The 15,962-nt window shown below is 48.1% G+C and overlaps 1 protein-coding gene across 1 annotated transcript; it reads right to left on the reverse strand.

Moving 5' to 3' along the window:
* Positions 1 to 1,704: 1,704 nt before the first annotated feature.
* Positions 1,705 to 3,198, reverse strand: LOC135305614 (olfactory receptor 14J1-like). The gene has a single exon (XM_064429350.1). The coding sequence runs from the start codon at positions 3,196 to 3,198 to the stop codon at positions 2,104 to 2,106; it is 1,095 nt and encodes a 364-aa protein (XP_064285420.1). The 3' UTR covers positions 1,705 to 2,103.
* Positions 3,199 to 15,962: the final 12,764 nt, after the last annotated feature.

Here is a 15,962-nt window from a genome sequence, read left to right on the forward strand (position 1 = left end):
TGCCCCTTTCCAGGCAGATATCAGTTGTGTGCCCATGAACAGTCGTGCCACTTGTGCCCTGAGGTGCCCAGCTGGGATTGGATCTCTCCAAGAGCACCTGAGGGAGAGCAGAGCACCTTGCAAGCTGCAGGTCCCTGACAGCCCCACAGGGCTCCTGTCCCATCAACATCTGCTCTGCTCCAGTCTGAAACAGGGCCCAGCATGGTGCCGGGATCATCAGAGAGCTGAGGTGTGTGCTGGAATTCAATGCCCTCCCCATCCTGCAGCAGCCCTGCATTTCCCTGCTCCAGCCTTGGTCTCCAGCACAGCCATGGAGGCTCTTGGGGCTCCTGACTGTTCCTGCAGCCCCCAAGGGCAGCTGAGCTCTGCCTGTGGCACAGTCAGCCCTGGCCAGCGCAGGCCATGCTCAGCAATTGCTTGTGTGTGCCTGGCCTTGCTGTCAGCCCCGGCAGCGGCTGCGTGGCCCCTTGGTGGCCCTGTGCTGGCCCAGCCATGGTGGCCCAGCCCCTGTGCAGGCCCAGCCCAGGCCAGGAGCATTGTGGCTGGGAACGGCCCCTGTGCCGTGCTGCCCACGGCAGCCTTGGGGCTCTGTGCCCCATGGCCTCCCTGCTGGGCAGCCTCTGCCAGCTCCTGCACAGCCCCTGGCACCTGTGGGCCTGCACAGACAGCCCTGCCCCGGGCTCTGCCGGCCTCTGGGCCAGCAGAGAGGCCGGCCAGGGCTGGCCATGGCCGGGAACAGGCCCTGAGCCCTGCAGGAGGATGGAGCTGGGCCACAGCCAAACTCAGCCCAGGCCAAAGCTGGGCTCAGCAGCCAGGGCTGCCAAGGGCTGGGCACAGAGGCTGGCACTGACAAATGTCCTGGGCCCCCTCCCTGCTCTGTCCATGTCCCCAAGGGCACAGAGCAGCCTCCTCTCTGGGGCACTTGCCTCTTTTCAATGCCTTGCACAGACGCTGGCCCTGCCCCACACGGCCTGGGCTGAGTCCTGCCCCTGCACGCCCAGCCAGGCTGAGATGGACACTGATGGTTTCTGGGGCAGGCTCTCTGAGCCCAGCCCAGCTCCCTGCAAGCTCTGCCAGCTGCCCTGAGCTCTGGGCAGCACCAAGGGCCTCTCCCCAGCCCAGCCCAGCCTGCTCTGGCCCCACAGCTCTGCTCAGCCCAGGCTGCTCTGGCCACTGGCCCCACGGCCTCAGCCCCTGCCAAGGGCACAGCAGCAGCTGCAGCTCACACAGGACTCAGCCCCAGCCATGGGGGAAGGTGCTGGGCAAGGCCAAAGGAGGCTCCCTGGCTGCCCTGCTCCCCTCTGGCTCAGGTGCTGAGAGCTCTGCAGCCCCTGCTGCCATCCCATGTGCCCAGGGCAGCACAAGAGCCCCGGCCTTGGGGCCCTCAAGAGCTGCTCCTGCTCCAGGCCCAGGGCCCATCCCAAAGCTGGGGCAGCCACAAAGCTGTGCCCATTTCTGTTCATTACTGCTCTGATAAGGATAGTACAAAAAGTTTTAAAAAGTGGTTGCAGATTCATTTATTTCACCTAAATAAAATGTGAGACTGCCTGATTACACAATGTCTCTGGGTCACACATGAAGGAGGGATAATTAAGATAAATAGGGTGAATATTAGCATTTCTTTTAATGTAACAGAATCAGAAGCAGAAAAACATTAAAATCTACTTAAGGGTAGACTTGGCCTCTTCTGACATGCACTGTGAGTTGCTGACAGAGGAAAGCTGGCCTTCTGTGGCTTCTTCTGGTGGGTTACCTCTGCTGGAGTCCATGTGCCTACCAAGCTGCTCTAGCACTCCCCTCCATGGCTGGACAGGGGAGAGAAAATAATATGGGAGACAAATCATAGATTAAGATAAGGTAGTTTTCTATAGCAAAATAAGAAGTTTTTACATGCAGCAGCAACCAGAAAAAAATCCCAATAATTTTATTCTCTACTTCCCACCAGCGAGTGATGTTCAGCCATTTCCCAGGCAGCAGAACTTGAGCAGGCGGAGTGGTTGATCAGAAAGGCAAACACTGTACATAGGAAATGCCCCCTATTCTTCCTCCTTCCTTAGCATTTATACCAGAACTAGTCCCATACAGTCTGGAATATCCCTTTGGTTAATTTGGGACTCTGGCCTGCTGTCCCTTCCCAGGGTCTGACCCACTCGCAGCCCTTTGATGGAGGGAGAATGCTGAGAGGCAGCAGGAGCCAAACCAGGGGTGTGTTTCCAGCTGTTGTGTGGCTCCCAGTGCAAAGCTGTGAGGGCTGTTATGGGACAATGAAAAGGCTGACGAGCACCCAGACATGGCTTTCCTGAGAGATTCCTTGAGCTCCTGGTTCCTCAGGCTGTAGATGAGAGGGTTCAGGGCTGGAGGCACCACCGAGTACAGAACTGACAGGGCCAGATCCAGGGATGGGGAGGAGATGGAAGAGGGCTTCAGGTAGACAAACGTGTCAGTGCTGAGGAACAGGGAGAGCACGGCCAGGTGAGGGAGGCAGGTGGAAAAGGCTTTGTGCCGGCCCTGCTCAGAGGGGATCCTCAGCACAGCCCTGAAGATCTGCACATAGGAGAAAACAATGAACACAAAACAACCAAAGCCTAAACAGAAAGTGACCACAAGAAGCCCAACTTCCCTGTAGCTGGAGTGTGCGCAGGAGAGTTTGAGGATGTGAGGGACTTCACAGAAGAACTGGCCCAGGGCATTGCCATGGCAAAGGGGCAGGGAAAATGTATTGGCTGTGTGCAGCAGAGCATTGAGAAAGGCACTGGCCCAGGCGGCTGCTGCCATGTGGGCACAAGCTCTGCTGCCCAGGAGGGTCCCGTAGTGCAGGGGTTTGCAGATGGACACGTAGCGGTCATAGCACATGATGGTGAGAAATGCAAATTCTGATGCAATGAAAAAGGCAAAGAAAAATACCTGTGCAGCACACCCTGAGTAGGAGATGTTGCTGGTGTGCCAGAGGGAATTGTGCATGGCTTTGGGGACAATGGTATAGATGAGGCCCAGGTCAGTGAGGGCCAGGTTGAGCAGGAAGAAGAACATGGGCGTGTGCAGGTGCTGGCCGCAGGCTACGGCACTGATGATGAGGCCGTTGCCCAGGAGGGCAGCCAGGGAGATGCCCAGCAAGAGGCAGAAGTGCAGGAGCTGCAGCTGCCGCGTGTCTGCCAATGCCAGCAAGAGGAAGTGGCTGATGGAGCTGCTGTTGGACATTTCTTCACTCTGGGTATTATGAGCTATTCAAAGACAACAATTATAATCTGGACAAAGTACCTTGAGTCAATCCTCTGCTAATTTCTTACACAATCACCCAAAATTACTTCTCTTTCTTTGGAGAAATTTCATTTACTTTTTTTTTTTAATTTAGGTTTGGCTGCTAAGTAACTACGTGTTTTCTGGAAGGGGCTGATGTCTTGTTCTTAGCACTGCTCTCAGCCTGAACACTGGGGAGCCCAGAGGGAAAACAGGGCTCCCTGTGCCCCAGAGCAGTCAAACCTGCTGGTCCCACACAGGTGTCCTTTGTTCATTTCACCTGCCTCTAGTACAGGATGGACAAATTTCAAAGTGTACTTAAAAATAACGTGGCCTTTTTGAACACTCCAGTTTCAAAATCAATCTCTCCAAACCCTTCTCTCTTTCCCTGTGCAGCTGGACAGGGAGGGATGCCAAAGCTTGGTCTGGCTGTCTGCTGCCTGCACTTGTGCCTATTTGGAGCTGTTTCTCGCTACCCGAGCCTTGTCCCTGCCAGTGCTGCCAGAGCCCAGCCCAGCCCTGGGAACTCAGCTCTGCCCTGCAGACCCCTCCCAGCACAGGGCACTGCCCAGGGGCATCTCCCTGGCAGCAGGGCCCTAAGGGCAGGGCAGACAAACAGAGATGCTGCAAGCCAAGGTGCTGCTGCTGCTGTCTGTAGGGAGAGGAGGCTGAGGAGGCAATTTCTGAGGGAGATCTGAGGCACATCTGCTGATGCCCAGGCTGACAGTACAGGAGTCTCAGTGACACAGCCAAAGCTGACAGCCCCTTCCCTTTAGGAGAAAGCTGAGAGCAGCCCTGGCCATGCAGCACCATCTCCACAGCAGGAGGAATCTGCCCTGATGGGGGTTGCTCCTGCCACCTCCAACTTCTCCCCTGCAGTGTCCATGGGGAGCTGCCAGGCAGGTTGAGAGCTGCCCCTGGCAGGTGGCACATCCCCTGGGCTGGCCAAGAGCCCTGAGGGCTGCAGGACCTGCTCTGCAGGACAGCCCTGGCAGCCCTGGCTGCAGCCCCAACTTCACCCCCTGCAGCCATCCCTGGCAGCAGGAGCCATCCTGCCCTGTCCCTCTGAGGGTGCCCAGGGCAGCCCTGCTCTGCAGCACATCCTCCTCCTCCTGCTCCCCTGCCACAGAGAAATTGGGAGAGTCCTCCTGGCACATCCCCCAGGCTGTGGGGTGTGCTGGCTTCAGGAGATCCCTCCAGGAGCACAGGGGACATTGCCCTGCATCCACTGACTCACCATGTGGAGGGCTGTGAAGATCATTCCCCAAGTGAAGTTTCAGCTCAATGACTTCCTCAGCCTGTCTCTGCCAGGCTCCTGTCCCCTCAGTGCCTGCAGGCAGAGCCCTCAGCCCTGCTGGGCTGGGAGAGGAGCTGGTCCTGGGAAGAGCTGTTCCTTTAAAGCTCAGCAGCACAGACACAGAACAAAGACTTTAATGACCCTCTTGGGACTTGGGTGTTGTTTACATCAGACTCAGTCCCTGAGAGAGTCTTCAAAAGACTTCTCCAGAACTCAAAGTTAAATTGAAACTCCAAAGTTTCTTGAAGTTTTAATGGGTCCCAAGGAGGGATACGACTGAGAAAGTGTCCCCAGGTTCCAGGTAGAGCAGAACACTGGCAGCAGTGATGACAGCTGGGGACAAACAAGGCAAAGGTGTCTCTGGTGCTGAGCAAACCTGGATGTGTTTCAGGAATGCAAAGGGCCAAGGCCTGAGCCCCAGTGTCTGGCAAGGCAGATCCTGTCCCTCCCTCCTTGCTCAGGGCTCTTCCCGGGATGGGCACTGGCATGTGGGGATGTGCAATGCCAAGGGCAGCACCATGGGGCGGCCCCCGCCAGGCTGCTGAGCAGGGACAAGCAGCCACCCTGTGATGTCACACAGCCCCTTGGATGTCACACAGCCACCTGTGATCTCATACAGCATCTTGTGATGTCACAGAGCACCCTATGATTTAACACAGTCACCTGTGATGTCACAGCCCACTCTGGGATGTCATACAGCACCCTTGTTTTGTCACAGAGCCAATTCTGGGATGTCACCCTGGAATGTCATGCAGCTGCATTGTGATGTCCCAGAAGACTCTGTGATGTCAGAAAGTTGCTTTGGGATGTCACAGTCTGTTCTGTGATGTCACAGTCTTCTCTATGATGTTACACAGCCACCTAGTGATGTCACAACCCACTCACTGATGTCACAGAGCCACCAGCTGTTACGTCCGGATCTGCTCTATGGCCTCATACCCTACTCCATGATGTCACAGACAGCTCTGTGATGTCACAACACCCTCAGTGATGTCACAAAACCCTCTCTGTGATGTCATGCTGCCACTCTCTAATGTCACAGCACACACTTTGACCTCAGTCTCCTCTATGATGTCATACAGCCATGCCATGATGTCACAGCCTGCTCTGTGTTGTCACACAGTCTCCTCTATGATGCTGCAGCTGCTCAGTGACCTCACACAACAAACTCTGTGATGTCATAGCCCAACCTGTGACCTCACCCAGCCCACTCTGTGCTGTCACACAGCCCCTTGCTGACATCACAGCTGCTCTGTGCCTCTAGGACACAGCCACAGAGGTGCTGCTGTGACACAGCCCCCTCTGGGACATCCCCCAGCCCCTGCCAGTGCTGAGCCCCTGTCAGCTCTGGCTGTGCCCTGCTGGTGTCCCTGAGCTGCCCTGGCAGTGCCCCAGCCCTGCTGGGCTGTGCACAGGAGCTGCTCCTGGCCAGAGCTGTCTCTCTGCAGCGCTGCCCTTGCCAGGAGCTGCCTCTGGGCCAGGAGCCTGGCCCAGCTCAGCAGCACAGACACAGCAGCAGGACTTTAATGACCCTCTGGGGCTTTGCTGCTCTTTGTGTCTGCCATGGCCAAAGTGCTGCCCAAGTTGGCTCTGTCAGGGCCTTGCAGCTGCTGCCCATCCCTGTGCCCTGTGCAGCCCAGGCTGTCCTACGGTGTCCCTGCCCTGTGCCTCTGTCCCTGCAGGCTGTCGTCATCCCCCGGCTGCCCCACCTCGCTGTCCCCTTCCTTTGCTGGCAGCTCTGCCTCCTGCCTGCCTCTGCCTGCCCACACAAAGCCTTGGGCTGCTCCAGGCTTTTTCTGGGGGATGTGTTCCGCCACAGCCCTGCCCTGGGAGGGAAATTCCTTTCTCCTGGTGTCCAGTCTGGATCTCCCTGCTGCCCTTGTGTTGCATTTTGCCACAGCAAATGGAATAAAACCTACCCCAGGCCCCGGAGTCTCAGACCTCAGGCAGCCACCATCAGGGAAAGGAGAGCAACAGGACGGGCCTTGGTTTAGGAAAACCCAGGATCCTTTATTGTGCCAGGGACCAAGACAAGAAATGAGGCGGTGGGGTCATGGGTTTAGGGTTGGCGTTTAGGATTGTGGTCAAATAGCAGGAGTAGCAGGGGACTGCAAAGGGGTGGACCAAGGAGGACAATCAAGGAAAAAATCTAAGCTGGAGACATTGCAGTAGAACATAAACCAATGAGGGTACAGAAAAAAAAGGACATTGTGAGGCCATTCCTTTTTTGACCGGATGGGGTGGAGTATCTTTTCCTGGGCTTGAAAGGGCACAACCCACAGGGTGGAGGAGGGGAATCCTCTTTAAATCACGCCCCTCGCCCGATGGTGGCTGTCTGGGTAGAATCCCTGCCTCCTGGGGTAGGGACACTGCACACCCTTGGTGCCATTATTTCTTTCTCTAGCTGTTTTATGCAGTAAAGAAAAACGCCAGCCTCTCTGAAACCACCCTTCAATCCCTCCCAGGCTATTCCTGTTCTGTCTTCAGTCTCCACACCACTGAGCCCAGAGCCATCAGCCTCTCCCTGCTGCTTATGTGATGAGGCCTCCAAACCCCATCTTGGGAGATTTTTGGGTTCTCACAAAGATCTGTAAAAATGGAAAAATAGTGGTCAAAGTTATTTTCTCCCAAATCTTGCAGTGACAGAACAAGGGTCAGTATCTTTAAACTGAATGAGGGTGGATTTACATTTGTTAAAAGGAGGAAATATTTTACAATGATGAGAGTGGCACAAAACTGCAACTTTTTCCAGAGAAGTGGATTCCCGATCACAGCAATACTCCAAGATCAGCAGCTTTGTGCAACCTGACCCAATGAAACCCCCTCTGTATTTGTTTTGGTTTAGGGTAAGTTTGGGAGATAACTTTTAAAGGGGTTTTTTTACAAAAGCAGATTCAATTGTTTTTGTTTTTTTTTTAACGGGTTTGGGAGAAAATATTTTTTTGGAGAAAAGTGGAAAGAAACTTGTTTATTAAGCAATAGAAACTAAACAATACTAACAATAAAGCTTTTTACTGTTTTAAAGAAAGTAAACTCAGAACAGTCCTTTTTTTAGGTTGTAGTTTGGTTTACTCAGTCTTTGATCAGTTTTTCTGGTGTTGGAAACGCTGTGGCTCAGGCTCGGCTAGGGGGGCTACAGGTGGAGTTGCCGGTGCTTTTTTGGGTGTTCAGTTTAGAGCAGGCTTGAATAGGTTTAAGAAAAAAGGAAAAAAAAATTACAATCTGGAGAACTTTTTTGTCTTAGTTAACTAAAACTAACTAAAAGTAAGAAAAAAAAAAAAGGAGTTTTGTTTCGCTGTCTGTCTATCTGCAGACAACACAGTTTAGGAGCAGGAATGTGGAGGAGTGAGAGCAGTCTGAAAACAAACTGCGCGCTTCTTCCCTTCTTTTTTCACTGTCTGGAAGAGAGTCTTAAAGGTGTAAAACTTATTATTTAGTATAAACAGAACAAGACGATTGGGGATTAAAGCATTATATAGTTAACCCAGGACATTTTACTCCTTATCCCCATATTGTCACTTTACTACTAAAACTAATATATATATTTTAACTCTACACACACATACATTATACATTTAATATACAGCTATACATAGACAATGGTGGCAACATTCAGCAAACAGTGATATTTATACATGGTTCTTACTTAACAATCAGATTTCTCTGAGGTACACATTGTGTTCTTTTATCTTTTTGTATTATTTACTATGTGTAACCTGGTCTGTGAGCAAAAACTACTCTGCGAATGGGTTTGTTTGTACTTGAGGCAGGATTGATTTAAACTGTTTTTCTTAACAAACTTCTGACATGTACTACTGGGACTTTGTTTTTATTTACTCTATGTAAAGGTTTTGATTGGGCAGGGTTCACTCGGTTAGTAGAGTTTTGGGTATTAATTAACTAGGTGGCCTTTGCTAGATGCTGCTCTTAATTTTTGAAAGATTTTTTACTTAAGGCTTTTAAGGTGGTTTTTAGAAGCCTATTGTACTTTTTTACTTTTTTTGTAGTTGGTGCATGGTAGGGGATATGGTACACTTACTCAATGCCATGTTCTCTGGCCCAGGTGTTGATAAGGTTGTTTTTGAAATGAGTCTCGTTGTTTGACTTAATTTTTTCAGGGCTACTATGTTTTTACAGGATTTGCTTTTTAAGGTTTAGGATGGTGTTACGGGTAGTAGCATGAGGTACAGGATAGGTTTTTAACTATCCTGTGGTGGCTTTTACTATTGTGAGTACGTAGCGCTTGCTTTGGCGTGTCTGGGGTAGTGTGATGTAGTTAATTTGCCAGGCCTCCCCATACTTGTACTTGGACTACTGTTTACTATATTATAGGGGTTTCACTTTCTTGGCTTGTTTGATGGCAGCACACGTCTTACAGTCGTGGATAACTTGAGAAATACTGTCTATGGTTAAATTTACTTTTTGGTTTCGTGTCTACTTACAGGTGGCATCTTTACTTTGATGACTTGAGGTATTATGGGTTTATTGAGTTAGGAATAACTCTTTTTTGTGTTTTTAATTTAGGTTTATTTTGGACACCTCTATTTTTGCAGCCTGATTTACCTGTTTATTGTTTTGGTGGTTTTTATTGGCTTTACTTTTGGGGATATGGGTATCTACATGGCGGACTTTTACAGGTAGTCTCTTTACTCTGGTAGCGATGTTTTTCTACTCTTTAACAGCTTAAATTGGTTTTTTTTTACGCTGTTAATTAGCCTTTTTTTACCTTTTTAGCTATCTTTACAGAGCATTGGTTACCATTTATGAATTAGTGTAGAGGTAGAGTTTTGGTTACTTTTTTCTTTCAGCAATGTTTAAGGCCAGTTGAACAGCTTTGAGTTCAGCAAGTTGGTTTGATTTACTTTTTTTTTTAGTGGCCTCTGCAACTTGTTGTGTGGGGCTCTATATAGTCGCTTTTTACTTCCGATTTATTTTTACTATGTGACAGGAGTTATCAGTAAAAAGAGTATATTGTGTTTTTTCTGTTGGCAGTTGGTTATATGGAGGAGTTTTTTTAGCACGTGTTACTTCTTGTTTTTCTTTATCAGTGAGACTGAAGTTTTTACTTTTTGGTTAGTTTGTAATTATTTCCAGAATTTTAGGGCGATTCAGCTTTTTAATACGGGCGCGCTGTGTTATGAGAGAATTTACTTACTCTATGTAGCACTGGTGGTATGGTGGGTAGAGGGAACTTTTGTTTTGAACATCTACTTCAGTACTGGTAGTTGGGGTGCTAGGAGGAGTTGTGCTTCGGTACTTATTACTTTTGAGGTAGCTTGGACTCTTTTATAGGTTGCTAAAATTTCTTTTTTTGTTGGAGTATAGTTGGCTTCAGATTCTTTGTAGCTTCGACTTTAAAATCTTAGTGGTCGGTCTTGAGTCTCTTTAGGTATTTTTTGTTACAGGTTTTAGGACAAACTATGGTTTCCGGTTGCAGAATAGAGCACATTTTTTACATTTGGTCTTGTCTTGACTGGGCTGAGGGCTACTGCATGAGCGATCTTTTGCTTAATTTGGACGAAGGCTTGTTGTTGTTTAGGGTCTCAGTGGAAAGTGTTTTTTTTACGGGTGACTAGATAGAGAGGGTTTACGATCTGACTATGCTCAGGAATGTGTATTTTCTAAAAACTTATGGTACTTAGGAAAGCTTGTGTTTCTTTTTTGTTGGATAGTGGAGACATTGCTGTTATCTTGTTGATGACATTAGTGGGAATTAGATGCCGTCCGTCTTGTTACTTTATTTTTAGAAACTGGATTTTTTGAGCAGGTTCCTTGACTTTGTTTTTCTTGATGGTAAAGCTGGTTTTCAGGAGAATTTGGATAATTTTTTCTTTTTTCTCAAACACTTCTGCTGCTGTCTTCTTCTATACAATGATGTCATCAATATATTGTAGATGTTTTGGGGCTTCATCTTTTTCTAGTGTACTCTGGATTAGTTTATGGCAGATGGTAGGACTGTGCTTCCACCCCTGGGGCAGCCGGTTCCAAGTGTACTGCACACTTTTTTAGGTGAAGGCAAACTGAGGTCTGCATTCTGCTGCTAGCGGAATGCAGAAAAATGTATTGGCAATATTAATAGTGGCATACTATTTTGCTGCTTTGGACTCCAGCTTGTACTGGAGTTCCAGCATATTCGGTACAGTGGTGCTTAGCGGTGGAGTCACTTTATTTAATGTACGGTAGTCAACCGTTAGTCTTTATTTTCTTTCAGATTTACGCACAGGTCAGATGGGGCTGTTGAAGGGTGAGTGGGTTTTGTTGATTACTTTTTGGCTTTCTAGTTCTCGGATTATTTTATGGATGGGAATTACTACATTTCGAGTGGTTTTATACTGTTGACGATGTACTGTGGAAGTGGCAATTGGTACCTGTTGTTCTTTTCTTTTTAGAAGCTTTACTGTAGATGGATTTTTAGACAGTTTAGGTAAGGTATTTAATTGTTGGATGCCTTCTGTCACTACAGCTGTTATCTTAAATGTTCACTTCAGTCTTTTTGGGTCTTTGAAATACTCACTTCGCAGATAATTTATGCTTAGGATATATGGGGTTTCTGGGCTAGTCACAATAGGATGTTTCTTTTACTTATTTTCAGTCAAGCTCACATCAGCTTTTACTAAAGTGAAGTCTTGTGATTTTCTTGTTACACTAGCGATAGAAACGGATTCTGTTTCTACGTGTCTTGATGGAATTATGGTACACTGTGCACCAGTGTTGACTAAAGTTTTATACTTTTGTGGTTTTGATGTGCCAGGTTAACGAATTCATACTGTTTAGAAAACACGATTTTCTCTAGCCTTTACTTGGCTAGAGGCAGGGCCCTTTTAAGCTTGGTTATCCTTCTTTCTTTGGGCATGTGTTTTAGAGGTTTTTTTAAGGGGATTAGACATGTCATTATTATCATCATACGTGGCAGTTTGGTTATGGGCAACTGGAGCTGCTTTTTTTGTGGTGGAACTTTTTCTCTGAGCTCTGTCTTTTTTTAATTTACGCACCTTTCGGGCCAGAGCAGCGGTGGATTTTCCATCCCATAGCCTCATGTTTTTTCTACAATTACGCAGAAAGAACCACAGCTCAGCTCGTGGGGTGTACCTTTTCTCTCTATTTGGGGAACGTCTGCATTGGGTACCAGAACCTTTGATCTGTACTGCTGAGATTTGGAGAAGGTCTTCTTTAATCTCTTCTCTGAGCTTCTTATGATTTTCTTCTATCTTATCTTCTAATCTCTGCAGACGTGTTTCTACCGCTGCGATTCTGGCATGTGTTGGGCTATGTACAGTATCTGCATAAGCTCGGAGTTTTCTTGCTATGTCAAGCACGGTCTCATCCGTGTTATCCCGCTTCATGATAGCTAGAGCAGATGCATATTCATGTGGCCTAAGTTGTACCAGTTTTTGCCACATCACAGATGTGCATGGTACCAAGTCTGGATTTTTAGTTGTTATGTTATCTGAGAATATAATTTTTGCTACTGCTATTTTTTTCAAGGGTTGAATTTTTTGTTCTATGGTTTTCCACTGTGTTTGCTGCATGTAGAGATCATTGGCACACAGGTATCTTTGTGCTACACTGTCTAAGACCCATGCCCAGAGGCTGTGAGGGTTAGCCCCCCTCATCATGCTTTGGTCGATGACAGGATTATGTGACAGGGATCCCAAATGCCTCGCTTTTGTGCTGTCTAGAATTGTAGCCTCGCCTGCAGCATCTTAAAGACGGACTAACTAGCTAATTATGGATTCATCAGATCATCGGGTGTAATCTTTTCTTAGGTCACGCAGGTCCTTCAGGGAGAAGGACTCAATATTGGCTTCTGATTTTGTGCTAGTTGCTTTGACTTTTGATTTTATGTCAGGAAATGTTGAGGGTCCTTCTTCTGCATCATCATTATCATTATCTACTGGTCGATCGGTCTTGTCTGTGCACTTCCTACTTCTAGTGCTAGTAGCAACAGGCATTGGTTGAGGTTTATTGTCTGGTTTAACTGCTGGCTTTGAGCCTGGGGTGTTGGCTGTAACCTGAGCGACTGGGATAGCTGATGATGTATTTTTCTGTCCCTCTTCCTCTGTCTGCTGCTCTACAGTATTTAGCAGTGTGCGATAAGCATATGCCAGGGCCCAGCTCACTGTAATGATCTTTTTCTCCTTAGGGTCATCATGATATTTTTCTTTCAGATATTTCTCTACCTCAGCTGGGTTTTGAATTTGTTTATGGGGAAAGTCTTAGACTATAGGGTCAGAGAATTCTTTCAGGATTTGGCCTATATTTTCTCATTTTTCACCCTACTTAGGATTCTCCACACGTGGGTCTACTTCTGGGTCAGGGGTCTTATCAGCTTTTCTAGACATCTTGGCCTTCATTCTAGAGAAGCTGCAGACCATATAGAGGAAGCTTACGAGATTAAATACCAGAAAGATGGTCTCTTTAACATTCAGGGGAAACTGAACATTTTCTAAAAGTGACGTAACAGATTCAAAGGAGAAGAAGGAAAGGAAAGGCTGGAAAGCCTCATTTCCTGCTCTTCCTCTAACCAGCTGGGTGCAATTACTAATAAATTCCCAAAACATACTGCTAGAACTGGGATGCAGGGTAGGATGAAGAAACTATAAACCATACATATCGTAAACAGACGCCAGTATCTTTGTAAACGCCCTATAAATCATTATCACCAAGGTCAGCACAATAGCTAATCCAATCCGTGTCCCTTTACCGCAAAAACTACGTGATAAGGACAATAATTCTAGTGACCAGAAAGGTATTGAAACCTCAAAAAGGTCTAGAGACCAGAGCTACATAAAAGCCTTTCTAAGAGACATTACAAATTCAAATAACATGGCTACTGGGTACTTTAACCTACTGTACAGCAAGCACAACTAATCTGCAATCAATAAAGGGTTTTTTTCCACTTTCTCAAGCCCCACATTGGGCGCCACTAACTGTATTTGTTTTGGTTTAGGGTAAGTTTGGGAGATAACTTTTAAAGGGGTTTTTTTACAAAAGTAGATTCAATTGCCCCTCCCTCCTCTAACGGGTTTGGGAGAAAATATCTCCTTGGAGAAAAGTGGAAAGAAACCTGTTTATTAAACAATAGAAACTAAACAATATTAACAATAAAACTTCTTACTGTTCTAAAGAAAGCAAACTCAGAACAGTCCCTTCTCCAGGTTGTAGTTTGGTTTACTCAGTCTTTGATCAGTTTCTCTGGTGCTGGAAACGCTGTGGCTCAGGCCCGGCCAGGGGGGCCACAGGTGGAGCTGCCGGTGCTCTTCTGGGTGTTCAGTCTAGAGCAGGCTTGAACAGGTCTAAGAAAAAAGGAAAAAAAAAAATTACAATCTGGAGAACTTTTTTGTCTTAGTTAGCTAAAACTAACTAAAAGTAAGAAAAAAAAAAAAAAAAAAGGAGCTCTGTCTCGCTGTCTGTCTATCTGCAGACAACACAGTTTAGGAGCAGGAATGTGGAGGAGTGAGAGCAGTCTGAAAACAAACTGCGCGCTTCTTCCCTTCTTTTTTCACTGTCTGGAAGAGAGTCTTAAAGGTGTAAAACTTATTATTTAGTATAAACAGAACAAGACGATTGGGGATAAAAGCATTATATAGTTAACCCAGGACACCCTCTCATCCCCAAGAACAGAATTCCTGTTGTGTGGGTTCTCTGATGTTCTGGGTGCCCTCACAACGCTTCTAGCCAGAATGTCTGCTGAGGGCAGCCAGGCTGCTGCAGGGGCAGTGACCTCACAGCCATCACCATGGCAGCCCTGTGCCCTGGGCCTGGCTCTGCCCTTTCCTCTGCCCCTGCCTTGTCTCTGCTGGCATGAAGAGTTTCCTCATTCATATCTTGTCCCCAAGGTGCTGGGGCCAATGGCTTCCCAGGCAGGCTCCTGGAACAGAAGTGGCTTTTCAGAGCCCAGGCAGAAATGAGCCCTGAGGCAGCAGCTCTGCAGTGCTGGCCACCAGGCCGGGCTGCCAAGGGAGGCTTCTGGCCATGGCCTGCAAGCAGCTGCTGCTGCCAAGGTGCCTTTGGTGCCTCAGGCTCTGCCTGGCACAGCTCCCAGCATGGCACTCTGCCCTTGTGCCCGAGCCCTTCCCTGTGCTGGGGCTGGCCTGGGGCTTTTCCTGCAGCGGGACCTGCCCTGCTCCTGGCACAGGAAAGGCAGTTCCTGCTGGAGCAGGAGGCTCTGCCTGCAGTGGGCTCCAACAACTCCAGCAAGGCCCTGTTTATTTCAAAATGCTGCCTAGAGCAAAATATTCTAATAATTGCTATAGCTCCTATACTGTGGAGTAAATAACTCTCTTTTTTAAAATTTAATCTGTGGTGCAAACAAACCATTCTGTCAAATCATGATCAGAATCAATCAGAGCTGTATTTATATAAATTTATCTAGAATTCAATTGTTAATCCTGTGGGACAAATTGCATTAAGGTTCAATTCTAACCTGTCCAATCTTTTACACCTTTGACAAAGTCTGGGGCTGGGATTGGATCCAGCCACTCCCACTCTCCTAGACTAAAATAAATTTTGGAAGTCTAGGGGCCGTGCAGGGGTTTGAGGATCCATGGTGGCTGTTGGGTGTCATTTCTCCATCTCATGACTCATCAGGAGTGTCTCCAATAAAGAAATAAAGCTTTTGCCTGAAGCTCCCACTTTGCCCATGACTGGAGCCCCTGTGAGTGTCTGGGACATCCTGGCTCTTTGGCAGCCTGGGGACTCCTGGGATGTCACCGTGGAGCCCCCGTGAGTGCCTGTGACGGATCGGTGCCTTTGCAGCCCAAGGTGCCCTGGGATGTCACCATGGAATGGCCGTGACAGCCTCTGAGCACAGGGCTCTTTACCACCCCCAGAAACCCCTGGGAGGTGTCCATGGAGCCCCTGTCTCTGCCTGTGACATTCCAGCTCTTGAACATCCTAGAGACTCTTGGAAATTCCCCATGGAACCCCTCTGAGGGCCTGTGACCAATCTGATCCTTAGCATGGCAACCAGGGCTGGGACCAGCTGGAATGCTTGGCTTCCACAGGGTGGGGTTCAGGAATGGGATTCCCCAATTTCCTGGTCCCGCTAAAACCGTGCTGCCGATTGCTGCCCTCCTGACTCCCATGGAAAGCACAAAAGGCAAAGATCCTGGGCTGGGATAGGAACAATTTATTGGGAACAGCAACAAGATCAGGAACAAACAGGAACAGTAACAATATTGATAACAAAAGGGATAAGAAAAATGGAAAACTACAACTCAGCTGACTGTCTCTTCCCAGACACAATTTCGTCCTGCCAAGAAAGGACACTCTTCTCCTCATAGGAAGATAGAGAGATTCCCTTTCTTGCCCATGGCAATGATCTGAGGTGGGAGTGAATGTAACAACACAGCCATGGCCAAACCCTCATGTTCATCAATCCCACATCATGCCATTGGCAGGGGCAGGAGAAGGGACAGGTGTCTTC

The sequence above is a fragment of the Passer domesticus genome, chromosome 8 (assembly GCF_036417665.1).
Source record: "Passer domesticus isolate bPasDom1 chromosome 8, bPasDom1.hap1, whole genome shotgun sequence".
Taxonomy (NCBI): Eukaryota; Metazoa; Chordata; class Aves; order Passeriformes; family Passeridae; genus Passer; species Passer domesticus.

Excerpts from the sequence above, each read along its gene's own strand:
- LOC135305614 (XM_064429350.1), bottom strand. The coding sequence starts at position 3,198 with ATGTCCAACAGCAGCTCCATCAGCCACTTCCTCTTGCTGGCATTGGCA.